The 27,626-nt window shown below is 41.4% G+C and overlaps 1 protein-coding gene across 2 annotated transcripts; it reads right to left on the bottom strand.

The window, feature by feature from the left end:
* Positions 1 to 458: 458 nt before the first annotated feature.
* ANKLE2 (ankyrin repeat and LEM domain containing 2) lies at positions 459 to 25,074 on the bottom strand. Of its 2 annotated transcripts, none has more exons than XM_081840806.1 (13): positions 24,767 to 25,074; positions 16,902 to 17,348; positions 15,221 to 15,415; positions 14,684 to 14,877; positions 13,440 to 13,628; positions 11,935 to 12,057; positions 11,597 to 11,663; positions 11,098 to 11,294; positions 8,863 to 8,969; positions 7,128 to 7,321; positions 4,425 to 5,160; positions 4,179 to 4,310; positions 459 to 2,715 (listed from the first exon to the last, which is right to left on the bottom strand). In XM_081840806.1, exons 2-13 carry the CDS (start codon positions 17,335 to 17,337, stop codon positions 2,493 to 2,495), a joined length of 2,793 nt encoding a protein of 930 aa, XP_081696932.1. In that variant the 5' UTR covers positions 17,338 to 17,348; positions 24,767 to 25,074; the 3' UTR covers positions 459 to 2,492. The 2 variants fall into 2 exon arrangements, with proteins under 2 accessions (XP_081696932.1, XP_081696931.1); XM_081840805.1 differs by lacking the exon at positions 24,767 to 25,074 and adding an exon at positions 24,334 to 24,619.
* Between the last annotated feature and the right edge of the window lie 2,552 nt (positions 25,075 to 27,626).

Below are 27,626 nucleotides of genomic sequence, written 5' to 3' on the forward strand. Positions count from 1 at the left end.
GGGCGCTGCTGCTGCTCCTGGCTGCTCCACTCTGCAGCACCAGGCACTGGGCTCCCACTGTTATTGTTTATTTCTCCTGTTTTGTGTTTTATGTAGGACTATGCAGACAATACCAGCTCTAAGGAACTGTAATCAGCAGCAGTTAACATAAGCACTCTGCTGTTATCAGACCAAACTAGTCCAGCATTTTCTCACAGCAGACGGACATGAAGGCAATGGCACTCTTCCACTCATAACAAGCAGCTGGAGGTGGCTGCCTTCAAACGTGGTGGGTATATGGGCATTACAACTCGTAGTCGAGAGTCCTATCCTCTATGAATTGAGTGCAAGTTTATTATTTTTGAAGCCTGATTCTACCAGGTTGCCACCAATATTGCTCAGGGGCTGGGGGCAAGAATGAAGTCCAATATGCAAAAGAATATATTTGCAACACACAAGCACTAAATAGAGGCAAGAGCTTTTTAAATAAACAAATTTAATAAGATTGTTAAAAATTCACTTGAACACATTGACAAAAAGGACTCGAATGTGAATTCTAAACATTAATATGTTTCTAACACTAACCCTTTAGACGCCCCCCTGGCAAGAGTTACAAACTGATCGGCTTGTGCTGCGGCAACACAGGGTTATATCTAATGTGAGTCTTACTGAGAGTACACCCACTGAAATTAATGAGCATGATTAACTTAGGTCCTTTAATTTCATTGGGTCTGCTCCAAGTATGACTTGGTCACTACAACCCCTACTCTTAAATACAAAAAGGTATGCATAACAAGGATAAAGCAAAGAAGTTACAACAAAACACTGTCAATTTCTTAAAGTTGGTTTTCTTTTAAAACCAACAGTCTGAAGATTCTAAGCAAGAATGCTCTTTATACACCATAGAGAGCGTCACTTAAGGGGCAGCTGTGCCTTGGAACAGTGGCATATATATTAGCTTAAAGATCAGTGAGTGTTGAGAGCTTATTTTCAATATTGTGGAAGGCATCGTACCTCAGAGTGTTAGTGTTTTTAGCAAGCTATTTTAAGTTGGTTTGGACTTCCTAGATAACCATATACCATGGTGACAGATTTATAAAAGCTGACTTCTAAATTAAGCACCTCTAAATATTCCACTACAGGAGTCAAGAAATTCCTTCTATAGTCTCTTGTCAAAGTCATAGAAACCTATATTAGAAGGCAGCTTCAATATGTATATCTGTTGAATGGCACTCTAATTTCTAATGGAAAATTATACAGAAAAGAATAGTCATGTAAGGGAATTGAGGTGCACCCAAGAGAGGCTGTATATTTGCATGCCCATTTAAACAATGGGATAATGATAAAGACCCAGCCTCTCTGGAAATATTTATTCTGTAATTTACATTTAGACCACCTACATTAAATATACAAAATAATAAATGGATGGTTACAGCATCTGTTCAAGTCTTTAAACTATAAGGGAACAGCTTAAAAAAACCTGCATCCAAAAGTGTTGGAAAGTTAAACATGGTTACTGTTTACATAAGAGAACAGCGCTTATTAAAAAGCAAGATAAAAATGTTACAAAAGGCACTAATAAAACTGGAAGAATCTTAAGTGCGGTTCTGGAGTTTTGTACCAAATCATCACACTCAGAAACAGTATACAAAATGCTCACACTTGGTATAAGGAAGCCACGACAGCTCTATGTGCAGTAGAGATCTAGGCTACTAAAAAGGCTTGCAGTGAATACAGCCACTAATAACACAGACTTTATCAAAGTCTGAAGGAGTCCTTCCAAAATGTCAAAACTTAAGCTGCCTGAAGTTTTACTATTTTAATGGCAGCTGCATTATCTATTCCAGAAGTCTCCAAAAGGGAATTAGTTTTCCTGTAGCTAACAAACTTTAGCATTGGCCTTTCATTTAAAAGTTAATGTGTCCTGCCCCCCCCCCCGGAAGAACAGCAAAATCTGCCCATGATAAGTGGGATTGTGGTAGAGAAATTGTTTGGATACAAAATATTCGTTTCTATCATTAAGAACATAGGACACTAAAGTGTTTGGCTCTTTTAAAATACCTCTAATTAGATAAATTAACAAACTATAAATTTGCAGTCTACATACATAGAAAAGAGCTTTCCTCCTTTCAGCTCAACTGGAAGACCTTAAAACTTGACAACTTGCCTTGAGTTCCCTTTAATCTACAGTTGCTACAGTGAAAGGGATCCCAGTGAGAAGCACTGTACAGATAGTAAAATGGACATGGATAAATGTCCAAGAAAAGTAACTTCTAGGTTCTAGGAAATGCTTAAACTCTTCAGGTGCTCTAATTTAATTTACTAATCTGCAAATCACCAATAATCTGGTAAATGGAATAAAAATATTTGCTACAAGCAGCCCTTTCTCTGACAGCAATAAATAAAATGAGTTTGGGGTACATTATTTGTGTTTCAACACCCTATTTTACGCCTTTTAAAAATACTTAATTGAAATTTTAAAGAGAGTCACATTCTAATGGATGAGCAGGCGCTTAGAAGTGATGGCGCTTAGATAACATAACGTAGTTCACATATGCTGGGCTGTACCATCCAGGGCTCCCAGAATCTGGCGAGAAGCTGGCAGCACCTACATTGTACTTCCCAGGACTACCAAATACTGGACTGCTCTTTCCTGGGCTACAGCATGCCAGACCACTTGAAGGGCTTGAAGCTGTTTGAGACTTGAATCTTCCTTTTAGTGATGGAGTTGACCAGCTGGAAGAAAAGACAACACTTTTTATATATCAGGAAAATGTAACAAGGCGGAGAAGTTGAATTGCTGTGAGAACCTTTATTCTAGATATCAATATTAATACCCACATATAGTTGAGACATTATATTTAAATGCAAGCATTTATCACTGAATATCATTTGTAAGTAAATTGGCTGTTGTCTTCTAAGAAAGACCTTGTCCAGGTGGTTATGCTTTGAGCACCCAAATACCTTGAGTTAAGAACTTAATTTGTTCCGGAGGTCCGTTCTTAACCTGAAACTGTTCTTAACCTGAGGTTCCACTTTAGCTAAGAGGGCCTCCCACTGCCACCGCTGCACAATTTCTGTTCTCATCCTGAAGCAAAGTTCTTAACCCAAGGTACTATTTCTGGGTTAGCAGAGTCTGTAACATGAAGCGTCTGTAACCCAAGGTACCACTGTAGAACAGTTTAGTTAATTACAGTCATACCTCGGGTTGAAGTAGCTTCGGGATGAAGTAACAGAGTGCGTTACTTCTGGGTTTCACTGCTTGCACAGACGCTCAAAATGACATCACACGCATGTGTGGGAGCGGCGAATTGCGACCCGCAGACACAGGTTGCGTTTGCTTCAGGATGTGAACGGGGTTCCGGAACAGATCCCGTTCGCATCCAGAGGTACCACTGTAGTTCTTAGTAATATGCAAGACTTAGTATTATGCGAGCCTAGAGGTCAGCCAGGTTCTGGTGAGAAAGTCTTGGAACTGTGAACCCTTAAAAGTAGTTGCGGAGTTTTGACTTGACCCTGTGCTTTCCTCTGTCCCACCTCCAAACTGGAAGTAAACACTTCTACTTGTATTTGAACATGACAGGATTGCCAACTGCCTGTCAGGTACTGAAGAAGGCACTATGCCTCTACCTCATGTTTCAAGCTGAGGAGAGAGGACAGAGCGAATTTCCTACCCTGCCAGTAAGAACTAGCTACAGTGGTGCCTCCCAAGACGAAATTAATTCGTTCCGCGAGTTTTTCCGCCTTGCGATTTTTTCGTCTTGCGAAGCACGGACTTTGGAAAAGCTTCAAAAATCACCAAAGTCTTCAAAAACCTCAAAAAAGGCTACCACACCGCGTGCTATGAGTTGCTCGTCGAAGTGAATGCACGGTTTTAAGAAAAAGGAAACAAACTTGCAAGACAAAGGAAACAAACTTGCAAGACGTTTTCGTCTTGCGAAGCAAGCCCATAGGGAAATCCGTCTTGCGAAGCAACTCAAAAAACGAAAAACTCTTTCGTTTTGCGAGTTTTTCGTCTTGCGAGGTACCACTGTACTGGGGAAAGGTGGGAAACATAATGGCCAATCAGTTCATTAGCAAGCATTATGCCATGGCCACACTGCAAAGCTATAAGCTGTACCACACAGACCAGGTTTAGTCCTTTTAGCAAGCCATACCAATGCAGCACATCAGCTAACTTTTATTGAAACCAAGTATACCTTTGTCGGTCAGAAGGAGAGTAGGACTGAACGGACACACTCCACTTGTAAATAGCAGGGTATTTTTGTGGATCCATCTCTAACCCATGTAATGCTGTTAACACATCATTGTCCAGCTTTGTTGGCTGTTCCCTAGAGACAGAAAGGGAGCTAGATTAGGAAAACAGAATCTGGCATTGCCACAATCCCCAATGATTATTGCCCACAAGACGAGGTCAGTTTGTTAAGCAACAGTTTATTTCATACCCTAAGAGAAACAGCTGCTTGGCTTTTTCGTTTGAGGATGAGACTTTTAGGAGACATTGCGAGGACATCTCAGACTGCAATTCAGAATTGCAAGACTGTTTTGTCTCCCCTCCCCGGACATCAGTTTCTGCTGACAGCCTCCCCACTTCTAGTGGTGTTTTTTCTTCTGTCCTTATTTTTGTATCCTCAGCAGCTGCACCTGCCTTGAGAAGTGGTGAATAAGTCTTAGTGAGATGGTCCTTAGGTTTTCTAAGCTGCCTTGTATTTTCCATCTGAGCACTCTCACACCCGCTTTTTGTGGCAGCCTGGCTTGGCTTCTCTGGTGAACATTCTCCTGCCACCATCTGATCCTGACAAGACAGCTTATCAAATTCTTCCATTAAATTGGAGACCGGAGACAGAAGGCACTCTTCTCCTCGACTTGGGTGCCTCCTATGAGGATTTACTGTCCTATCGCTGGTCACAGGGCTACAAAATCCATTTTTACTGGCAGGAACTCCTTTCTCCAAGTGCCTATCAGAAGTTTCTGCTGTAGGCATTATGCTTTCAGTCCGCTCAATGGACAGGATGTCACACTCTGAGCTTCTGATGTCGGTGATGGTTGGTTCATTGGATGCAACAGTTCGGCTGCAATTTCTGGCAGCATTCTGCCTGTTCTTTACTTCTTCCAAACTCATATCATCATCATCAAGAAATGCCCCAACAGAAATAGAATTGCAGCTTTTTTTACTTTTGCCTTTAAAACAAAATAAAAGAATTTTGGTGTGTGACATCTCATCTGCCTGATTAGTCAGTTTTTAATAACAAAAGTTCTATATTCCACTTTGTTTTTAAGGGACTCAGGAAGATTCAAACAAACAATGTTAACCGACCCAGCACTGCAATACAAATAGCATTCTCTCATCAATACTGGAAATTGGAGGTTTCCAACTACTGGCTCACATCTATGTCTTGGCTTCGTTTTAGTTACTCTCACTCTATACCACAACTGGGAATGCAAGATAGGGCACCACTACCCTTTACCTGTCAGATACCGCTCCCTGAAAGATAAGGGCTGCTGACTTGAAATCCCCAACCAAAATAAACCTGGACTGATGCTGCCTTGGCTAAAGGGGCATGGAAGACAGCTTGCAATCAAGCAGTAGCCAGATGATGTGAAAACCTAATTGAGGAAGCTTTGTACAAAGCCTGAAGCAGCTCCTTAGAGCAGGTCTGAGAAAACTACCTAGGGATGAGGGAGCTGGGCTATACCTGCACAGATTGGAAAAGTTTTGGGGAAACATTTCTAGCCAGAATCTGGTAATGCTCAGTCACACTTCCCTTATACCCAATGAGTGATATCCAACTAAGTCATATCTGACTAAGAGCAGACCCTCTGAAATTAATGGACTTAAAGAGTGACTCATGCCCATTAATTTCAATGACTACTCTTGCGTATGACTGACTAGATATTGCCAATTACGTTAAGTATTCCATCCAACAATCACATGTCCCATCTCCCTCCCTCCCTCCCTCTCTCTTTTTCTTTTCCTTCTCCTCCTGCAATGAGGCTACATTTTAATATTTTAATGTTCCATTATTTTAATGTTGTATTTTATTTTTGTTTTTAAGTTGTAATCATTCTTCTTGTTTTTATTATTGTTTGTAAGCCGCTCTGAGCCCGGCCTTGGCTGGGGAGGGCGGGGTATAAATAAAAAATTATTATTATTATTATTACAGAATGTACAGCTGGTTCAGTGGCGGCAAAATATGCATTTAGGACAACACAGGTGTGCATTTTCTGCTTGTCTCTCTTCAACTCTGTTGCTTAATCCCTTTGCTCAGTACACTGATATTCCTCATCCAGTTTGACAGTTTTCTGGGTAGCAGTTACCCCACTTTATTGGGCTGTTATGGGGGGAGACTGAACACAACACCAGTATTTTGTCATCTGCACAGCTACAGAAATTCCTGTGCCTCATCCTTGTTGCAGATGGCATAAGCCCAAAGAATCCATCAACAAACCCTTGCCTTCATAAAACTTGGGAGTTTCCTCCCTTAAGCTTACAAAACTCAATTCACAGCTTGGGGGGGGGGGAGAGATTTTATAAGAGAGACTGAAGTCTTCAAAAGAAATATTATTTACACTGTTTAGAATACAATTTATTAATTTGTTCAGCACCTCTACTATAAAAGTTTGATACAACTGTCACTTTGACCTGATTGTTCCAAGTGTAACAGTGGGGATATCAGTAAGGCTACGGAGTTCAATTTGTAGCATGGAAGGCATGTTCTGAAAGTCCCAGAACATGAAAGTGATTTTTTAATTCTTTGGCCCATCCCCAAGAACCCGACATCATAATTTCTGCATTTTTTTTATTCCCAAATATACTAACAAGCAGCGACCTTCCAGTTCAATACTGGCCTCAGGGATTGGCATGAATAGGCACTTGCCTAGAGTTCGCATCCCAGCAGGGGTCTCATTAACAGGAGACTCTGTGAGAGGGAGCCCCACAGAGAATGCCTTGCCCAAAGGCACTAGAAACTTATACTGCTCTAACTTATACTTCTAAAGTGTCCTGTGCTAAGCGACTAATCTAACACTGGTAAATCTCAAAACTTGAGAAATTTTTTTTAGACTTATTTTGGAACGTCTGAAAAATTATCTATTCAGTAATCAAACATTTTCTAACCTTCAGCTACTAAGAGATGCTTTGCTCTTACCAGAAAGCTGTGGGGTTTTGTATCTGTTGTGGGTTTCATTCTCCCCTTTCTCTTGCTGAGCCTTATAGCTCATTTCCCGTTGACTCAGGTATGCTTCTAGCCTTTGTAACCCCTCCTGGGAAGACAGATCAACAAAACAGCCCAGAAATTCCCAGTATTCAACCCACGGGAACCCCAGTTCATGAGCTAACTCCCTGCAATAAACAAGATAGAACGAATCATTTGTGAAGACATAAAATTAATTTGACAAGTTTACTAAAACACACGTTTAATTAACCAGCCCCAAGTCTGTACATCAACTGTAAAAAAAACTTTTAACAAGTGAATTCTGCACCAAGCATGACCATAAACCTTCACAAATTCTTTTTAATTGTTATATTTCCCGCATTTTCAAAAAACAATTCAGAGTAATTTCCATCCCATCTTGCTTTCTACTGTCAAAGCATATGAGCAATCTCAACAGAAATTCTATTACTGAATGAAACCTTTAAAGGCACATAAAATACTCCTAACACAAAATGAATTAAGCATTCTATGAGAAATAAAGAGACAGAAGCTTGCCAAAAACAGCACATATAGATGTATGCACTGGACTGCTAAGTCTACTAGCATTGCTCCTGCTTCTGCAATGTATTTATTTGGCACTTCTAAAACACAGGTGATGCAAATAAGGCCAGGTGGTAGGAAAAGTGAAAATGTGTAGACGAAATGGTTCGGGAAAGGCAGGGTGCAGGAAAAATGAGCATTGCCTGACAAGTAAAGGAGGTTCCAACATGGCAAAAGGCATAAGCATGCAAGTGAAGGAAGAGGGGGAAGGAGAATAAGATAGGGAATGAGTGGAAGTTGCTAATGGACCAGAAGCTTGACACAGATTTGGAAAACATGGACCCAGGACAAAACAGCGCAGTGACTTCTGCACTGAAGACAGAATAAGCCAATGAGGAAGAGGTTTTAATAAAGTAGGCTGTGTATTGCGTGAGCAGAACCAGAAAGGATAAAAATAACAGTGCAGAATTCAACATTCTTAGAATGTCAAGATCTTTTTCATATGGTTGCAGAAGTCAGCTTTTGTTGGGGCGCTATTTCAGTTTAAGCACAAAGTGTTCACAATCCTGGATGCTGTGATCCGAGCACGGGCTAAGACTTTTAGCAAAGGTTGGACGTTTTAGTTGCAAAACAAAATGATTGGGAGTTTTTGTTTTTTGAAACATTCTGGGCCCTTAAGGAGTGAGAGAGATGAAAAGCTGCCATAGCTACATGTCATGGAGGTGCAATCAAAGAAGACAGAATGACAAATCTTAGAGGTAAGTTTGCAGTCATCATCAAGTGATCCTCACTGAGTTCATTTTAAATTCATTTTAAGATCCAGAATATGCTTCAAAATGGACTTTTTTAAAAGCCTGTGTAAAATTTTGTTTTGTTATTGTGTGTGTTTTTTTTATATTGTAAACTGCCCTGTGATCCTCGGATGAAGGGCGGTATAGAAATTTAAAAATAAATAAACAGTCAGTTAAGTTAACAGAACAAACTGTCACCTCCAAAGTTCCATTCTCTCTCTGTTCTTATGCACAGATAGACCTTAATAGAAGCTGGGAGCTTTCTCAACAACTGCCTAAGCTTCTCCAGATGCAGTTTGTTCTCATCCATAGCATTTTACCAAGTTTTGATATTTAACACAATTGAAATATATTTTATTCCTGTCGCTATATCGTTTCATGCATTAATTCTGAAGTACCTTCCAACTCTTTCAACGCCTCTTTCCACATCAGATTTTCTGAGATTGTTAAAAAACCCTGCTCGCTCTCGAGGTGGGGTCTTCCAAAGTCTGTGGAACTCTTCCGCCTTTAAGGGAGGAAAATTGCATTCAGTTACTGTAGTTCAATCTAGAACATGCTAATCTTCTCTTCCTAAAAATCTGGAATGAGCATCTTTTAGTCATCCAGAACCATCCAGCTTTCATGCAAACTTCCAATCAACTTAGGGGCCCATCTGATGTAACCCTTTGTGATGCAGAATTTTCTTCAGCATAGTACAGGTCCCAACACCAAATAGCCTTGGGCCACATGGATGAGGCCCACAATGTAACTTCCAACAGCAACACTGCCCTAGTTGTGGAGAGAAGTTGTGCTAGCACTAGAGGAGCTGCAAGATCAGAATGTTCCAAGAAACATTACTTTTGCAACACAGGATTTCAGAAGCACAACTTCTATTTCCTACATTTTAACTGACTCTATCTGAACAATTACACAAATGCAGCACAACACCTACTTTATTTGTTTTACCAAGTTAAAACTAGTCCTATATTGCTTTGCGAAATAGTGACGATCCATATAACCTCGTCAAATGACAGTTTGCTTCAGTGTGTCCACATTATCAGTGTTACTGTCTCTGTTATGAGATTCTACTCATTAAACTATATTCAAAATGAGTTCTTATTCATTTATACAAAATACCAAGAGCAAAGCAAGCTTTACTGACTTTTAAAAACTACAGCTTACACTAGTTATCAGAGGTCTAGAACACCATGTAAAGTAGTACATGCATATCTTATGCTAAGAAATTAAGAGCATAACAATGGGTTGTTCCATTTTCCCCCCCCATCAATATAGCCATTGCACTCTTCCCCCAAATACCTCTTTTTTTATCTCTTGCTTGAGTTTGGTTTTTGTGAAATTTCAGTTTTATATGTTATAAGTCTGAGTGGCATATTTACAGTACAAGAGCAGGACATAAATATCCCCCCCAAAAGATAAAACAGTAATTTATCAATAAGCTTGAAATGAATAAATTAATTGAAAATATCTAATTCTTTCCAACTACCTTTTCCATAGCAGACATCTGAAGACAGCAATTATTTTCTATGTACTGTATTTTTGCATGTGTGCTTAAGATTATGACACTGAAGGGCAATTAATTCCTCTGAGACAGTAAGGTGCTTGGCTATATAGATAAAATGGAGACCTCTAGGGAGCTATTATTTTGTTAGTTGCAAAGAGCACCCAGTGTGGCACTTTATAAATTTAGTTCTTTATAAACAAGGTTCTGCTGTACTTTCAGGTCTATGTAATGGCAAACAAACCTAAGTCCAATTTTAACATAACCATAATTAATAGATTGGCTTGGGCTGCAAGACTGCACTATTGGTACCACCTGCACACATCCCCACAAAGTGAAATTGTTAGATAACCCATGTTAAAGTAAAGTAAGTGCCAGACTGCAAAAGGGCCTGCACTGCTGGACGGCAAAATGAGGATGCAATGGAGGCAGAAAAGTATGCCTTCTTTGCCGCCTTCACTGCCACTAGGTAGGTTCAGTGATGAGTCCTCACTATGCTTTGATTGCTTTTGACTGGAATTTTCCGCCACTCATTCAAGCAGTCTCCCAGCTTTCTTCACAGCAAGTTCTCAAGTTCACCAAGGCTGGTTTTCTTTAGCCCAGATTGAGAAGTGTCACAGGAAATGTTAAACCCACAGAAGGGGGTTGAGGGGGGAGGGAAGAATTTGCATGTGAGGAAGGTCTTTACAATATCTGGGTTTGAAGTAAGCACACTAACCTCACCTGTGTGCTCCTAAACTTGTAGACCAGGGGTAGGCAACCTAAGGCCTGGGGGCCGGATGCGGCCCATTCCTCTTCTCAATCCAGCCCACAGACGGTCTGGGAATCAGTGTGTTTTTACATGAGTAGAATGTGTCCTTTTATTTAATATGCATCTCTGGGTTATTTGTGGGGCACAGGAATTCGTTCATTTCCCCCAAAAAATATAGTCCAGCCCACCACATGGTCTGAGGGACAGTGGACCGGCCCACGGCTGAAAAAGGTTGCTGACCCCTGTTGTAGACTGTTCTACAGAATGTACCTGATTCTGGACTTCTACAGGTGTACTTGATTTCATTTTAATCCAGGTGTATGATAGCCCAAAGTAACACCAAAAAGAAAAAACAAGACTAAATATTTTCTTGGTTTCTATTACCTTAGAAGGGCTCATTGGGCCTCCATAAGCCCTTACTGTCAACACAGGATCTTTGGGGCTGCCAAAATATCTGGGTAAAGAAGCATGAGGGCTATCATCTGTCTGATCAGGTGACCAAGGTGCTCCAATCACAGGTGGTCCAATCACAGGTTGTGAGGCATTGTCTTCTGCTCTGAAGAGTGGCACATAACACTGACCTAGGTTACAAATAATTGAAAATGGTGTTAAGTTTCTAAGAATGTTTATCATACACTTAAATGCTACCCAGGTCTGTGGATTCAATTTCCCTACAATTCAAAAATAAAATTCTCACTTGATACTGGATCATTCTGTTTCTACTTCAGAGACCATGTAAGTTTTATTTAACACTCCAGTTAGGTACATAAAATAATACATGTCATTTGCTTCTGGTATCATCCAATAAAAAGTTAAATGATGATACAATTTTTTGGTATTACTTCTGCAGAACCTCTAAAGACAACCAAGATTAAATACAAACCTTTCAAGTATTCCCTGATTTTCTCTTTCAGATCCACAGTTTTATTTTTACTTCTTTCACAAACTACCTGTTAGAAAAAAGCATCAAGGTACTGATTAAAGAACAGAGTAGTTGCACATTTTGTACTGATCTATCCATTTGGAACAGCTCAATAGGCAGCACTTCTGTCCCAATAATTTATAGGTTTAACTATTAAAACCGCACTGCAAGCTACAAATAATTCGGGGAGGCTTTTGCCAACGTACATGGCAGAAAACTACCAGAGAGCACTAAGGTAAAGAACAGTCACATTTAAACAAAAACCAAAGTGGTCATAACATGTTTTAAGGACAACTTACTTCTGCTGGAGTTTGGTTGTACTTGTTTCTTGGGTTCTTTACAATATCTGGATGTGAAGCAAGCACACTAACCACATCTGGGTTCCCAAATTTGCAAGCAAAATGTAGTGGTGTATCAAATCCCTATAAAAAGAAAAAATACAATTATTTCCTATTCTGGACCCTTGTTTTCACCTAAGTATATATGTGCATTTGGAAAAGCCTCTTCATTTGCATGGGTGAACAAGATCCATGTGATGCTCACTTGAGGTATGTGAAAAGGTATGTGTATTAATAAATTAAGCGTTGGGATGCACATAACCACATATTAACACCAATACTGCAGGAGTCCACTGGTTGCCCCATTTTTGGGGTTAATTTCAAGGTGCCGATTCTTGACTTTAACCATTATCCGACTAGACTTCTGGAATAATAACAATAATAATTTATTATTTATACCCCTCCCATCTGGCTGAGTCTCCCCAGCCACTCTGGGCGGCTCCCAATCAAATGAAATTTTGAATTTCATTACTTCTTGAGATCCACCGCGTTCATAGGCTTGCCCCATTTAGATGAACAATGAAGATTTTTCCTTTTAAGCAGGCTATTTTGGGGTTGTTGATTTTTATTTTTATTTTTTAAAAAAAATCTTTTTAAGTTGCAAAACAGATTATGGTTGTGTTCACCCATCACATGAACCCATGGATTAGTGTTTAACTATAGTTTGATACAAATGAGCAATGCATTGGTGGCCCACTGCTTAAATGTCCACATCTCAGTCCTCTCCAGCTCCTGGGTGCACAGGGAGTAACAAACCACATACTGCAGCTTGTTCTATCCAAACCTGAGCTGGGTTAAGCTGCAAACCAGGCCCATAACTCCCCAATTCTAAAACTACATATCTAAAAACATTGCTATATCTTGCCTGACAACAGGCCTCCATGGGATAATCAATAGTAACAAAATCAAGAGATTAAAAAATATTGCTTTAAAAGGCAGTGGTGATTAAGGAAGGTAGGGGGAGGCAGTGATGTATAACAATCACTGCTACTGCTGCCCCAACTGCTAATATGGCATTAAGCTGCACTGGCTTTTAATTAAGTCTGCGCTGGAGCTAGACTAAATTACTTGCACTTTATTTGTCTCAGTGAGACAAATTAAGTCATGACTAACTTTTCACATTAAGTTACAGATAGGTAGCCGTGTTGGTCTGCCATAGTCAAAACAAAAAATTCCTTCCAGTAGCACCTTAAAGACCAACTAAGTTAGTTCTAGGTATGAGCTTCGTGTGCATGCACACTTCTTCAGATTCACTTTTTTGTTTTCACATTAACAGAGCTATCTTTAGGCTGCAATCCAGTCCTCACTTACCTGGGCCCAAGTCCCCTCTAACTCAAAAGGGCTTAATTTCCAGTGGATATGCATTGGTAGCCTGGACCCAAGCCCATATGTTCTTTATTTAAAATAACAGGCTAGCAGTGTTATTCTTCAGTATCCAACACAAACAAAAAGAAAAAGAAACTCACCACTTTATCTGGTGTGTTAAGATAAAGGTCAACAATGTATCCAATGCGCTTCTGTAACATTATCTCATCATCATCAGGATACATCAATCGCATAAATTCAGGATTTTCCAAAGTGTCCAATAGCAACCGGCAGATACCAGGTTGATTCTCCTTGGCCGCAACATGCATGACATTGTATCTACAGCCTTCCTAAAAAGAAATAGGCACACATTCACAAAATATGAAATCTGAACGATTTGCTAGAGAGGAATACACTTACAGCAATGTTGTTGTTTTCCCTCAGATCTTACATACACAAAAATTCAGGAAACACAAACATATACTGTAAAGCCTTCAATCTACCTGGAGAACTCTATACTAACAAGCTGATGGTGTTAGGTCTTGCTAGAGGGGAAATCTAAGAATTTGGAAAACAGGGATACTAGTAAAGCCCCACAACAATGTGCTCAGAGAACAAGCCTCTCTCATATTTATACAAGTTATTGCTACCATTTGAGCCTGTATGTTCAGTTTTTACAGCTTAAAGCAGACATAGGCAAACTCTGCCCTCCAGATGTTTTGGGACTACAACTCCCATCATCCCTAGCTAACAGGACCAGTGGTCAAAGATGATGGAAGTTGTAGTCCCAAAACATCTGTAGGGCAGAGTTTGCCTATGCCTGGCTTAAAGTGTAGGGGGAGAGAGAGGGAGAGGGAGAGGGAGAGGGAGAGGGAGAGAGAGAGAGAGAGAGAGAGAGAGAGAGAGAAGAGCAAACCTGTTTGTAACAAACAGGAACAAGATCCGTTTTTTTTTAGCACAATGTAGATTGAAAGGATGGAAGATCTGCGTCCCTTGTATGTGTATTTGTGTGTGTGCATGTCAGCTGTGAGGTGGCTATGACTACTTTTTTGGCATGTAGCACCCAGAAGGGGATGGAAGGTGTTGGTGGGGCCACAAAAGCTAGTCACTCTTGGTTACAGACTTTCCAAAAACAGCCAGCAAATTAAATTTTTTTTTAAACTGATTTAGTTTTCAAACCTCATCCCCCTCCCAATATCATTTTTTTAAAAAGTGAAGCCCCAAGGTTCTCTACATGAAAGAAAGCCGCCAGAAGCAGCACAGAAAAACACTGTAGAACTAACACTATGCCCATCTCTTGTGCAGATGAGTTTTGAAGCCATTTCCCTCGGTTAGCAAGTTGGGGAAAGGATGCAAAGGGTTTAATTCAAACTTCGTTTTGGCAAAAGCCAAACCATTCCCACACCTGAACAATTGTTGGGTTGTCTCCAGAGCCAATGAGATAGCGAGGATTACTCCAGATAAGTTCCAAGAATGCTGTTTCATCTCCTTTCTCAACCGCTTTCCGAAGCTTGGCAGTAAGATCCTGCGTACGAGGACTTTTGTAACTGTTGGCTCTCTCTTTACTAACTGTTTCCATCTCAGGAGAGCATAAGCCGTCTATCAAAATAAAAATGGTATTCTACTCATGATGTGATCTTTGCTCATGAAAGTGTGTCAGGTTATTTTATATGCAAACTCTGTATACCTATTGTTCAGAACTTCTAGGCAGGTAAATTAAGAACAGATCCTTCAGCATTAATTTTAAAATAAAGAATATTTATAAGCTTTAAACCAGTTTAGGAATTCACATGATCCCTGTCAAAATAAAGTTCTCAGAGCTACATTTTAAAAGCAGAAAAAGAACAGCACTGGCAGTATTTTAAGTATAAACTACAGTCCCAACTCCAAAAGCCACTTAAGTAGTTAAAGAACTGGAAAACATTTAAAAGCATCCACTTACCTCTATTGAACACGGAACAAACTTTCACAGGCGACAAAGATAAGGAGGGCTTGTTTGGAGATGGGAAATAGTCGCATATGCCTTTGGCAAATTTCTCTGCATCTTCCCTATTTGTGAAAGCTTTAAATCTTGACCCTTTTATCATTTTAACAGCTTGCAAGGCTTCCTTTTTATCCTCATATACATGCACCCTCTCTGGAACAGAAACAAATCAAATTAGTTTATTTCCATCGTGGTAGTCTGCAGGAGAAAATGCTCAAATGAGTTCAAAATTGGCTCGGTGAATTTTACTTTCAGGAAAAGAGACTTAAATTCTTATACATTTTTGACAGCAAATTTGTAATAATATGCCAAATTTGGGGGGTCTTACAGAGAAAGAGAACAATCGTGATAAGATTGCACTAATCTGGCTTATTACAAATCATTCTCATCATGATTATGATGCAACCCTAAACACTTTTCATCAGCAAGCAAAGAAAGGACAAGCCATTGAAAAATTCCCTACCAAACTATACCAATATGACACTGTCAAAAATCTTTATTGAACACAGTTCTCATTGCCTAAGGCATGCATTCTCCCACTCCCATCCAGAATATCCTCTGCTACTATAATAAAAAAATAACAGTATGATATTGAGATAAACTAGGCTAATTTTTCACTGAAGTTCTGATATTTGTACACATCTGGTATTCTTGCAGCTTAAAAATAGTATCTGTATATTCTAGGACTGACTCCATAAATAGCATTAGTCTCCTAAATACTTAATCTCAAATCTAATCCCATACCAAGTAAGGGTGGAACCGAGATCAGTCTTGAAATATTTTGAGCATCCCAAGAGCTGTTATGTCATCCTTGGTTGTTCGGGATTATGCTTCCTCAAAGAGAGAACATTAGATTCTCTAGTTTCAGGCTTGCAGTTCGAAACTCCCATTGTATTAGGTGCATTTTGTGACAGGGAATTTCATTACAGCAAGCAATTTCTGAGCTCTGGACGTAGTACTGTGCCTAAGATTTCAGATTAAAACTGCAGAGTGGAAGGAAAGGAGGACCCTTTTCTGCCTCCCCACTTCCAGCTACTCTCTGAAGACTAGAGAAAAGACCCTCTTAATAACATTAGGGGGTAGGCAGGGGAAGGACTAGACCATGTGAAAAATGAACATAATATTTTAGCTGCAGTTCATTAATTTTCAGCTTTGTATTCTTGTTACAAAAAAAAGTGCACCTAGACACTCTTACTGTGCCCATAACTTAGGTTTAAGGTGCCATTTAGCTCCTAGCTTTCATCTTAGTTTCTAACACTGGCTTGCAGTACCTATTGAAAACTGCTTAATTGCAAGAATTTCCTTTCAATTTACTTCCCAATGGAATGCTTAATGGTAGATTACCAACAAACTCTTCTACAGTAATAATGAATATAGGAAAAACCTAAAGCTAGAAATAAATGAAAAGGCTATATGAAAGAATACAGGATTCGGGTTTTTTGCACTTTTAAAAAAATTAAATGCTGGCCACCCTCAACATATTATAAAAGAGTAGGGTATACATTTTAAATAACTAATCTGTAAAATAAATTAACCACAATTACTATTCTCCAATAGCACTCTTTTTCCTCCATGAAAGGTACATTTGCTTAACTTGATCTTTAACTACACTGCAGTGGTAAAAATAAAAATAAATTACCATTTCTTGCCAATATATCATCATAAACCGGACATACACCATAGTATAGCAGAGGCTCCTTAGATGGAGTCTGAGAACTGATCAGAGAATCATTGTCTGCCTTGTGCATTAGGGCTTCCTCTTCTGGGGGGTTCAAACCCATACTGTACCCAAAATCGCCATCCTCAGAGGAGCCTATGTGACCATTTTGATTCCTTGAAGGTTTCTTTGTTTGCAGTTGGCTGGCATCAGCTGCAGCAGTTCCAAGTACACCATTCAAAAGTGAGGTTTCTGCCTCTAATTCTCCTTGCTGTTCCAATAGTGCCTGGGCCAATCTTTTTTCAAAAATTGATCTCGTTGTAAGTGTAAGAGGCCCACATTTCTGTCCAGCTTTAACGATCTCTTCTCTGAGCTCATCAGAAGTTAGCTGCTTTAATCGTGATAAAATAGCATCCATTGTTACCGTTCCTAGAGAGGAAAAACAACCACCACCAAATGAAAAGACGACCAAACAGATTATTAGCTTTGAGGGCTCAAATACTGAAGAGCAATTTCTCCTAATAAGTCAGCTCATTGTTATCAAAGAATAGGTGAGTGAAAGCTAAAGGGGTAATTGGGGCTGTGTGAACCCTATGGTAAGTTTTTAAATCCCTAAAGGAGGAACACTTGCTTGCATGTGAACCTGTTCATTCATTAATACCTTCCTCAGAGGTGGTTGGTCCCATGACGTTCGAATCTTCTCCCAAGGGTTGCTTAGCTTGGCTCTCACTGAGACTAGTCTAGCTGAAGGTGCAGGTTGAAACAGTGTACAGAAAACCAAAGTCTCCAAAGTCAGATACTAGGTTCTCACACTAGTGGATAGCTGCACCAACTGGGAAGAGAAGGGTTGATAAGGTGCTTGCTGGGCAGATCAATGCACTAACTAGAAATGCAAGGGGAGAATTTACACCACTCCTGCACTCTCCTGTATCTGTTTTGGGCATCTGGCCCCCTTTGCAGCTGAAGTATCTTAATAAACCCAGGTGTATGACAAGCATTGCTCAAAGCAACTCTTAAGAATATTTTGTGCCAATCAGGCTTACTAGCTACTTTGCTTCTCAATATTGTCTGGTTGGCCTCTGTTATTTTCTCCTACCGGTGGAGAACCTACAAAGGACTCTATAAGGTCTCTTGTGTCCCCCATAAGAGAATAAGGGCAGATTTTGTTTATTACACTAGCAATTCTGTTCTGAATGCAAAGGTTCAGATTACAAAGACAACTTTGAAATACATCTTATCTCAATCATGTGCATTGTGTGGGAAGATAATAGCACTGTGCAACTAAATTTAAACACACTATGTAATGTTAAAACTTTGTAAGCTCTCAAGTTTACAAATGTTTCCTATCAACAAGGCAAATATGTGATTAGCAAATGTAGCTGGATGGCTCCATTGGTAAAGCATGTTGGTTCAAGCCCCGCACTGGGCTAAAGATTCCTCTTTGCAGGAGTTGGACTAGATGACCCTCAAGAGTCCCTTTCAACGCTACAATCCTATGATTCTAATTCAGTAGAGGGGTACAGCACTAAGGCAGAAACCCCAGTATTAACCCCTTCCCCATTTTTGTAATATTTGCTAATAATTTCAAAATTTTACAGGGAAATATTTAAAACAGTGGGTTTTTTCATATATAGTAAAGTTAAAGGAACCCCTACCCATTAGGTCCAGTCATGGCCGACTCTGAGGTTGCGGCGCTCATCTCGCTTTATTGGCCGAAGGAACCGGCGTACAGCTTCCGGGTCATGTGGCCAGCATGACTAAGCTGCTTCTAGCGAACCACAGTGCTGGTTTAACCCACAGCACCACCCGCGTCCCTTTTCATATACAGTGGTGCCTTGCAAGACGAAAAGAATCCGTTCCACGATTCTCTTCGTCTAGCGGTTTTTTCGTCTTGCGAAGCAAGCCCATTGACGGATTAGCGCTTATTATCGGTTTAGCTGCTTTTAGCGGCTTATCAGCTTAGCAGATAAGCGGCTTAGAAAAAGGGGGGGGGGGGAGTCGGAAAAACTCGCAAGACATTTCGTCTTGCAAAGCAAGCCCATAGGGAAATTCGTTTTGCGAAGCACCTCCAAAACGGAAAACCCTTTCGTCTAGCGGGTTTTTCGTCTTGCGAGGCATTCGTTTTGCGGGGCACCACTGTATAGCTACTGTCAATGACTTACAGAATTCAAAGCAATGATTCAGTAAGAGCCTCTTAGGAAACCTGTGTATTCAAATATATAAATTCCAGCCTCAAACAATTTACTCTGTAACTTTATATAATTGTAGTGTTGGAAGGGACCCCAAGAGTCATCTGGTTCAACCTCCTGCAATGCAGGAATCTCAACTAAACCATCCATGACAGATGGCCATCCAACCTCTGCTTTAAAACCTTGAAGGAAGGAGAGTCCACAACCTCCCTAGGGAGACTGTTCCCCTTGTGTATTAACTACATGCACTGTTTCTCAAACTTGAGTCTCCAGCTGTTGTTGGACTACGGCTCCCATTATCCCAAGCTAGCAGGACAAATGGTTAGGGATGATGGGAGTTGTAGTCCAACAACAGCTGAAGACCCATGTTTGAGAAACACTGACTAATGCTAGCAGCAAGAATACTGAGCACCATTTCAGTACTTAGTCATTAAGCATCTGGCAGGAAGCTTTAGATCCACGTCTGCTCTTCTACTTAAAAAGAGAATGAAACAGATGCAAGAATTCAACCATAAAAGGAAAACTGGAAGAAGTTTTAAAATAGATTAGAATAAATAGAATATTTCAGTGGGATAAGAACATCAAATATACTCAACCATTTAACCTACTGCCTCTATTTTTAGGTCACAACAAACTTACTGCCCACGTTCCCAGTGAAGTTAATAATTTCAAACAGATTAGCTACTTATTAACATTCAAAGTAAATTGATTCTCCTGGCATAAGATTGTGTTATGGAGGCTGCAGTTAGTACACAAGCCTGCAATTCTCACATGCAATCTGACACTCAATTTTAGGGGTCTTTTGCATTGAGATCTGGCCAATGTCCAGAGGTTGGCACCCCAAGAGTTAACACAGAGAACAGATGAGAAGCATATGTGAATTTATTCTATCAAGAGGGAATTAACTTGTCTCAAAAGGGAATTTACTAAGAAAATATTAGAAAAAATCAATAAGCATGCAAATACTAGTCTGAGTTTAGGAGAATTAGAACCAAATACAGTGGCACCTCAGTTTAAGAACAGCCCTGTTTTCAAACTATTTGGTTTATGAACTTCACAAAACTGAAAGTAGTGTCCCGGTTTGCAAACTTTACCTTGGTCTCAGAACGGAAGCTGAACAGTGGAAGGGCACCGGCAGCAGGAGGCTTCATTAGGGAAAGTACACCTCGGTTTAAGAATGGTTTCGGTTTCAGAACGGACTTCCGGAACAGATTAAGTTTGTAAACAGAGGTACCACTGTATAAGAGTTCTTGTTAGAAGCATTCCTAAAAACTTTAAGAAAACTAGGATGCAGTCAGGGAAAGTAGGTGAGTGATCCAAGGATGCTGGTTGGTGGTGCTATCAGAAGAGAATAGATCATGGATGAATTATTATTATTATTACTAGTAATAATAATAATAATAATAATTTATACTCTGCCCTCCCTGGCCAGAGCCAGGCTCAGGGCGGCCAACACCAATAAAATTACAATAAAACATAATATGGGGGGGGGACCAGTTTATTAAAATACGGGTTAAAATACTATTTAAAATGCAGCCTCATTTTAATAGTAGCCCATAAATGAAAACCATAAGGAGGGAAACATATGGGTGACACTGAGTCCAAACCAAAGGCCAGGCAGAACAGCTCTGTCTTGCAGGCCCAGCGGAAAGATGTCAAGTCCCGCAGGGCCCTAGTCTCTTGTGACAGAGCGTTCCACCAAGTCAGGGCCAGTACTGAAAAGGCCCTGGCCCTAGTTGAGACCAATCTAACCACCTTGCAGCTTGGGACCTCCAAAGTGTTGTTATTTATGGACCTTAAGGTCCTCCGCGGGGCATACCAGGAGAGGCGGTCCCGTAGGTACAAGGGTCCTAGGCCGCATAGGATGTTAAAGATCAAAACCAGCACCTTAAACCTGACCCTGTACTCCACTGGGAGCCAGTGCAGCTGGTAAAGTACTGGATGAATGTGATCCCGTGGCAAGGACCCCGTAAGGAGCCTCGTCGCAGCATTCTGCACCTGCTGGAGTTTCTGGGTCAGCTTCAAGGGCAGCCCTGTGTAGAGCGAGTTACAATAATCAAGCCTGGAGGTAACCATCGCATGGATCACTGTGGCCAGATCAGGATGAGAAAGGTAAGGGACCAATTCCCTGATATGGCAGAGATGGAAAAATGCCACCTTTGCTGTGGCTGCAACCTGCGCCTCCATAGAAAGGGAGGCGTGGAAGGTTACACGCAAGCTCTTGACAGAAGGTGCTGGCTTTATAGTAAGAGAAAAGGAGGTTGTGATGGTAATAAGGGAGTTTGGGTAATGGGGCTTTTGGAAAGTGTTTAGGTAAAAATCAGAAGAGATCAGGTAAGATATTTTGAGGGAAGGCTGAGAGAAAAGGGTTAATATTTAGAGTGGATGGCTGTGGATTGTAAAGAAATGAGGACCTGAGTTTTGGAGGTGAAACAACTAAGGGAGAAAAAATGAGCAAAAAAATGGAAGAGAGCAGGAAACAGGAATCTGACTGGAATAAAACAGGATTTTGCCAAATGATATGATTGCTAGAAATGAAAGGAAAAATCAATCTGTTTCCTTGTTCTAAGAGGCTGCTTTGTGTTTTTTTTAAAGTATGGGTACATCTTCAGCAGCAAAAGGATAAGGAGATATAGTCCAGCCCCCCACAAGGTCTGAGAGACAGCGGAATGGTCCCCTGCTGAAAAAGTTTGCTGAACCCCGGTGAAAAGAATCACCTCTGTTCTACCAAACATTGTGCCAGTTGGTATAAGGTATGGTATATTCCAACAACATAATCAAGGTACAGCACTCTTGAGTAATATTCCACTGCACTTTTTCCTAGCACCTCAAGGATAAAGGCAATTCTTATTTGGCTAAAAACAAAAGTAGAAAAAATATTGTGGAAAACTCAAAACACAGTAATTGAGTAAAACAGTGTAGGTGGCATGCCCCATACAAGAAGAATCTATTTAAGAGCAAAGGGAAAAGAAATATGGTAAGGAAGAGCAGGTTGAGATCTGAGCTAACTTTTCTGGGCAAGGTTTTTACATTTAAAGAGTCTCAATAAAGTATTCTTGTCAATAAGAACTCCATGTGTGAAAGACTCCCAAACTGTGAGTCAGCGCTGGCAGCTGGAATTCATCTTAATAAATGTATTGATGAGTAGGCAATTACTCTGCAAGTGGAATGTTCCCAGGAGTAGGCAGGCTTGCAGCGACAGTTCAGATGTATTAATAGAGGTGTAACTATAAATACAGATCTCTTTACATAGGGATGTCCATCAATTTGGGGGAAGAATCATCCACACTTATTTATAAAAGTGCCCAAAATATATACTAGGTCATCTGCAGGCTTAAAAAAAAAAAGCAATTAGGAAATCTGCAACAACTGGCTGGGTGAGACTAAAAAACAAAAATCTAAAGGTTTAAGTAGAAAAACTGAGAAATATTAAAGAAATCAAGTGGAACATCAAGAAAGAAGTGCAAGAGAGAAAATATGACACTACAGGATGTGATAAGACAGGCTATGCTGTACAAACTCATTAACTTTAGTGAGATAAATTTCTGACAGCTTGAAATCTCAAGTTATTAGACCTGAATGAGCAGGGTAAAGTATTTTTCTCTTCCCTATCCCTAGTTCTCTCACTCGTTCTCTCAGGTCCTCTCCCCCCCCCCTCCCCATTCTTGGGTGCTCGGGTTTAATCAGATAATCAGAGCAGACAGGCTGAGCTTGTTTTTCTGCTAGACAGAATGACAAAGGGAGATGATGGCCTTGACATTAACCCACAGCAAAAGCCATCAAGTCAAAGAGCCTACAGGTAACTGAGGGGTTTTTACACAGAGGGTTTTGGCAAGGTGTTCTGGGAACAAGGAGGAAACTGGGCAGAACTCCATGCGCACTGGCTGGGAGAAACTGCACCAAGACAGCAGGGGGCCATGACTGACTGCTGGACCCAACCTTGCTGAAGCTATGAGAGGAGCCACAAGACACTTTTGGGGTGTAACGTTCTGGGGGCCCCTCCACTGCAGGCTTCAGGTGTAAATGTGTGTGAATAAACCATATTTCCTAGACACTGCAGACTTGCCTTTATTTCCACTGGAGCACAATGCTGGGTGGGTGCTTGGAACCCCCTGGAATCTTGTTATCGCTGAGCAGAGATTGGGGTGGCATGTAACAATATAATGACACTCATCTCCAACATGACAACTACTATGAGAATTAAGCTAAATACTAGACACAAAAGGTTAGACAACATTATGTTCTTGATTAATTAAAACAACTGCATGTTATTTCCACGTAATCTGCATGGTATATGCTTACACCAGTCTCCACACAGCTTCCTCTGCTCCTGGCTCCTGTTTGCTTCTCACATTAGAAGGATTTCCACTCTTGCGCTTTGTTAAATACAGTACCATACACATTTATGTCATTATTATTATTACTGAGTTTTAACTAGGCTATACTTCCAGTAATCATACTAAAATCAATTGTTAGCCATGGCGAACTTAAATTCATCATTTTCAACGTGTCTATGATCTAATCAAATATGTATCTGCATTCGCTTTGTACACCACCCTGAAGGCCTCTATTGCCCAAAGGCCTACAAATAACAAATGAGATACACAAAAAACCAAAACCACCATATAATCCAGGCACCCCTAAACTCGGCCCTCAAGATGTTTTTGGGACTACAACTCCCACCATCCCTAGCTAACAGGACCAGTGGTCAGGGATGATAGGAACTGCAGTCCCAAAACATGTGGAGGGTGCAGAGTTTGGGGGTGCCTGATATAATCCATCCTACTATTTTTTAAGACCAACGCTTAGGGCTTTTTTTGCGTCATACCAACTTATGAAAAACCACCAGGGGGGAAAGAAAGAAAACATAAAACCAGAGCCACGTCAGAGGAGATAAGGACAATCTTAAAAGATTATTAAATCTATGAAGGAAAACAAAATATTAAAATGTATTTTGAGAAGGAAAAAAGCACAATCGCATTTGTTGCCAGTTGTTGCAAAGCACGGACTCCCCACGCACACCAGGGATCATAACTCTACCAAGGCAAAACGAGATACAGTGTGTGTGTGTGTGTGTGTATATATTATATATATATATTCGTTCAGAGATCCCTCCTTCCTTTCCCCACAAGAATGCCCTGATTCTCAGATGCCAAATGTGCACATGCTATAAGGAGAAGAAGCCGCAGGAGCAGAGAGGTCTGTGGGGCGTCTCTCCCTCTCACCTTGGTGGGGGCTCCCGCGGCAGCGCTGCTTCTCCTCGGCAGCAGGCGGCGGCGGAGGAGTCGAGGCGGCGGCGGCGGCGGCGGCCAAGGAGGCCCCCTGGGCGGCAGGTCCGGGGCCTTGGCAGCGGCGCCGGCCGCCGGGCCTCCTCTCCAGCAAGCGCAGCATCCAGCCTAGGGCGCCGATCACCGCGCAGGCGGCCAGCAGCTCCCAGGTCGGCCAGCGGGACCACGAGGCCTCCCACAACCCGGCCCAGCCCGGCCAGCGCTCCATCGCTCCCCTCTTCTTCCCTCTGGAACCGAGCGAGGGAAGGAGGGATGAGGGAGCCAGTACGCGCGCGTGCGCGGACGATTCCCACGGCCCCACCCCCTCCCGCAAAAGGGGGGGGGGAAAAACCACACCACGCCACGCCCTTTAAGGGACAACTCCAAGTACCTCAGGAAAAGCCTCCCGGCTTCCGTCTCTCTCCCTCGCGCTTTTTTCTCCCTCCCTCTCCTCGCGGAGGCGGCCCAGTGCGCAGGCGCCTCGCGCGCGAGGACCTCCTTCAACGGCCACTTGCCACAGTAAAGCCTCCCTACCCGCAAGAGGGCTGTCTAGTGTACTGCCTGGCTGGGATTTTTATAACAGTTTAGCGCCTGAGGAAAAAAGGAAATGTCTTTCTCCCAAGTGGCGCTTAGCTTAATTGAACGGGGAGCGTATTATTTATACGGACCCCCCGCAAGATTCCTGCATTTGAAGGGGGTTGGACGACCCTTGGGCGACCCTCTATGAGGTGAAAGTCTTATAACACGGAGCCCCTTCCTTAGAATGGCATTCACGGGTTTGAGGCTGCCTGTTCTTGGTGTAAGGGGGGAGAAATAAGCGAGGGAAAGGGACTGAGCGAGGATAAAAATGGAAAGGGTTTTGGCAAGACGCCAGGGTGGGTCGCCCCCCCCCCCCCCGTTTCCCTGACAGGAATTTCAATCCAAAGGAAAACAGATGAGGGAGCATCGGAAGCGAGACCAAATCGCATCGAGCCACGTCACGGGTGGGAACGTTGCCGCGGCGCATGATGGGAAATGAAGTTTCCTTCGGGAGTCCGACGGCGGCCTTGAGCGAGGCGCCGCCCCTTTAACCCTAAGGCTAGAACTGCGTTGATGGGAAGGAGGGAGGCCACGTGCCATACACATTCCCAGAAACAGACGGATTGCAAAGTGCCACTTTTAATTTATTTTTAATTTTATGTATCGTTTTCAGTTTTACGGGTTTGCACAATACTTGACCGAATACAAACCATAAATTTATCATCGACTTCCCTTCTCCGTGGTTCATTTTATTAAGCCTTTATTGGTTCAAAATTGGGAAAGGAGTACGGCAAGGCTGTATATTGTCCCCCTGCTTATTTAACTTATATGCAAAATTCATCATGCAAAAGGCTGGGCTGGATGAATCCCTAGCCGGAATTAAGACTGCTGAAAGAAATATCAACAACCTCAGATATGCAGATGACACAACATTGATGGCAGAAAGAGAGGAGGAATTAAATAACCTTTTAATGAGGGTGAAAGAGGAGAGTGCAAAATATGGTTTGAAGCTCAACATCAAAAAAATGAAGATCATGGCCACTGGTCCCATCACCTCCTGGCAAATAGAAGGGGAAGAAATGGAGGCAGTGAGAGATTTTACTTTCTTGGGCTCCATGATCACTGCAGATGGTGACAGCAGCCACGAAATTAAAAGATGCCTGCTTCTTGGGAGAAAAGCAATGACAAACCTAGACATCATCTTAAAAAGCAGAGACATCACCTTGCCAACAAAGGTCCATATAGTTAAAGCTATGGTTTTCCCAGTAGTGATGTATGGAAGTGAGAGCTGGACCATAAAGAAGGCTGATCGCCGAAGAATTGATGCTTTTGAATTATGGTGCTGGAGGAGACTCTTGAGAGTCCCATGGACTGCAAGAAGATCAAACCTCTCCATTCTGAAGGAAATCAGTCCTGTGTGCTCACTGGAAGGACAGATCCTGAAGCTGAGGCTCCAATACTTTGGCCACCTCATGAGAAGAGAAGAGTCCCTGGAAAAGACCCTGATGTTGGGAAAGATGGAGGGCACAAGGAGAAGGGGACGACAGAGGGCGAGATGGTTGGATAGTGTTCTCGAAGCTACCAGCATGAGTTTGACTAAACTCCTGCCTGGCGTGCTCTGGTACATGGGGTCACAAAGAGTCGGACACGACTAAACAACAACATGAAAAAGGGACAAAACTGAACTGCTCCTGGTCCTTAGAGGACGCTCAAAAGCCCGGTAGAGTCCGAGAGTTCCCTGTGGTCGAAGATGTAGAACAAACACAGCCATGGCTTCTAGAGTCATATTTCCCAATCATTTTTCTGAGTGGAACAAAGGTGGAATGGAGAAGATCTGTTGAGTGGTTGATTTTTAGTGAAATTATATTAGTTTACCTTCTTCCATGGAAGGTAAGACTGGAAGAAATTTAAAGAATATTTAGGGAGACACTGTAATATAAGATAATTAGGAAATCCCTAGAAGTAACAGAGTAGGCTAAGGGATAGAAAAAGATTAATAATAAAGGTTATCATGGATGACAATTAGAAGTAAGGTTAAGAAGTTTGTAATGAAAGAAGATACTGATGTTATAAATATGAAATTGGGAACTGCTAAATATCTAATAGGATGAAATCCAGATTGGAGGGTGTCGAGGAAGTCTTTTAGCAATGCAAATACACCAGGGAATAAGAAGAAAAAAATCTTCTTTTATTTTGTGTGTTTTTATTGTTGTTAAATTTTTATCTTGTGTCAAATGTAATGTTTTTCTTTTGTGTTTTTGTCTATAAGAGAAAACTAATAAAAAAATTGGGTATATATATATATATATATATATGCTTTCGTAGATTTTCACGGGTACAGGAATGCAGGTTTTGGTGTCCTCGGGTGTCTTCCCGTGTAAAAGTTGGGGTGTCTAGGCGACGTTTCGACGAGGTCTCACTCGTCATCTTCAGGCTGGTGCTTTCGGCTTCTTGTTACTGGAACAGAGCAGGATCTCAGTGTTTGAGTTCCTATAAATACTGTAGAGGGGGTGTGGTGTATAGCCTCCAATGTTCTGGGCAGAGAGGAAGTTCCCAGGCTAGTGTGCCTTTTCTTCTTTTGTTCCTTAATTACTTGAGAGATATCTTGGGTGATTTCTTGAGTGATATCCTGAGTACCACTTAGGTGGGTCATTAGGTGTGGATTAGTTGTTAAAGTCTTTGTGTCTTGACCTCTTGAACTTTGTGAAGAGTTTTCCTGAGAAGATGGCTGT

This window comes from Podarcis erhardii (assembly GCF_964252035.2).
Source record: "Podarcis erhardii genome assembly, chromosome: 15".
Taxonomy (NCBI): domain Eukaryota; kingdom Metazoa; phylum Chordata; class Lepidosauria; order Squamata; family Lacertidae; genus Podarcis; species Podarcis erhardii.

Coding starts and splice junctions, on each gene's coding strand:
- ANKLE2 (XM_081840805.1), bottom strand. CDS start 24,604: ATGGAGCGCTGGCCGGGCTGGGCCGGGTTGTGGGAGGCCTCGTGGTCC. Junction 5,161..7,127: donor CAAAACCCCACAGCTTTCTG/GTAAGAGCAAAG, acceptor TTTGTTTTAAAG/GCAAAAGTAAAAAAAGCTGC. Junction 2,716..4,178: donor TCTCCTTCTGACCGACAAAG/GTATACTTGGTT, acceptor CTTTTCTTCCAG/CTGGTCAACTCCATCACTAA.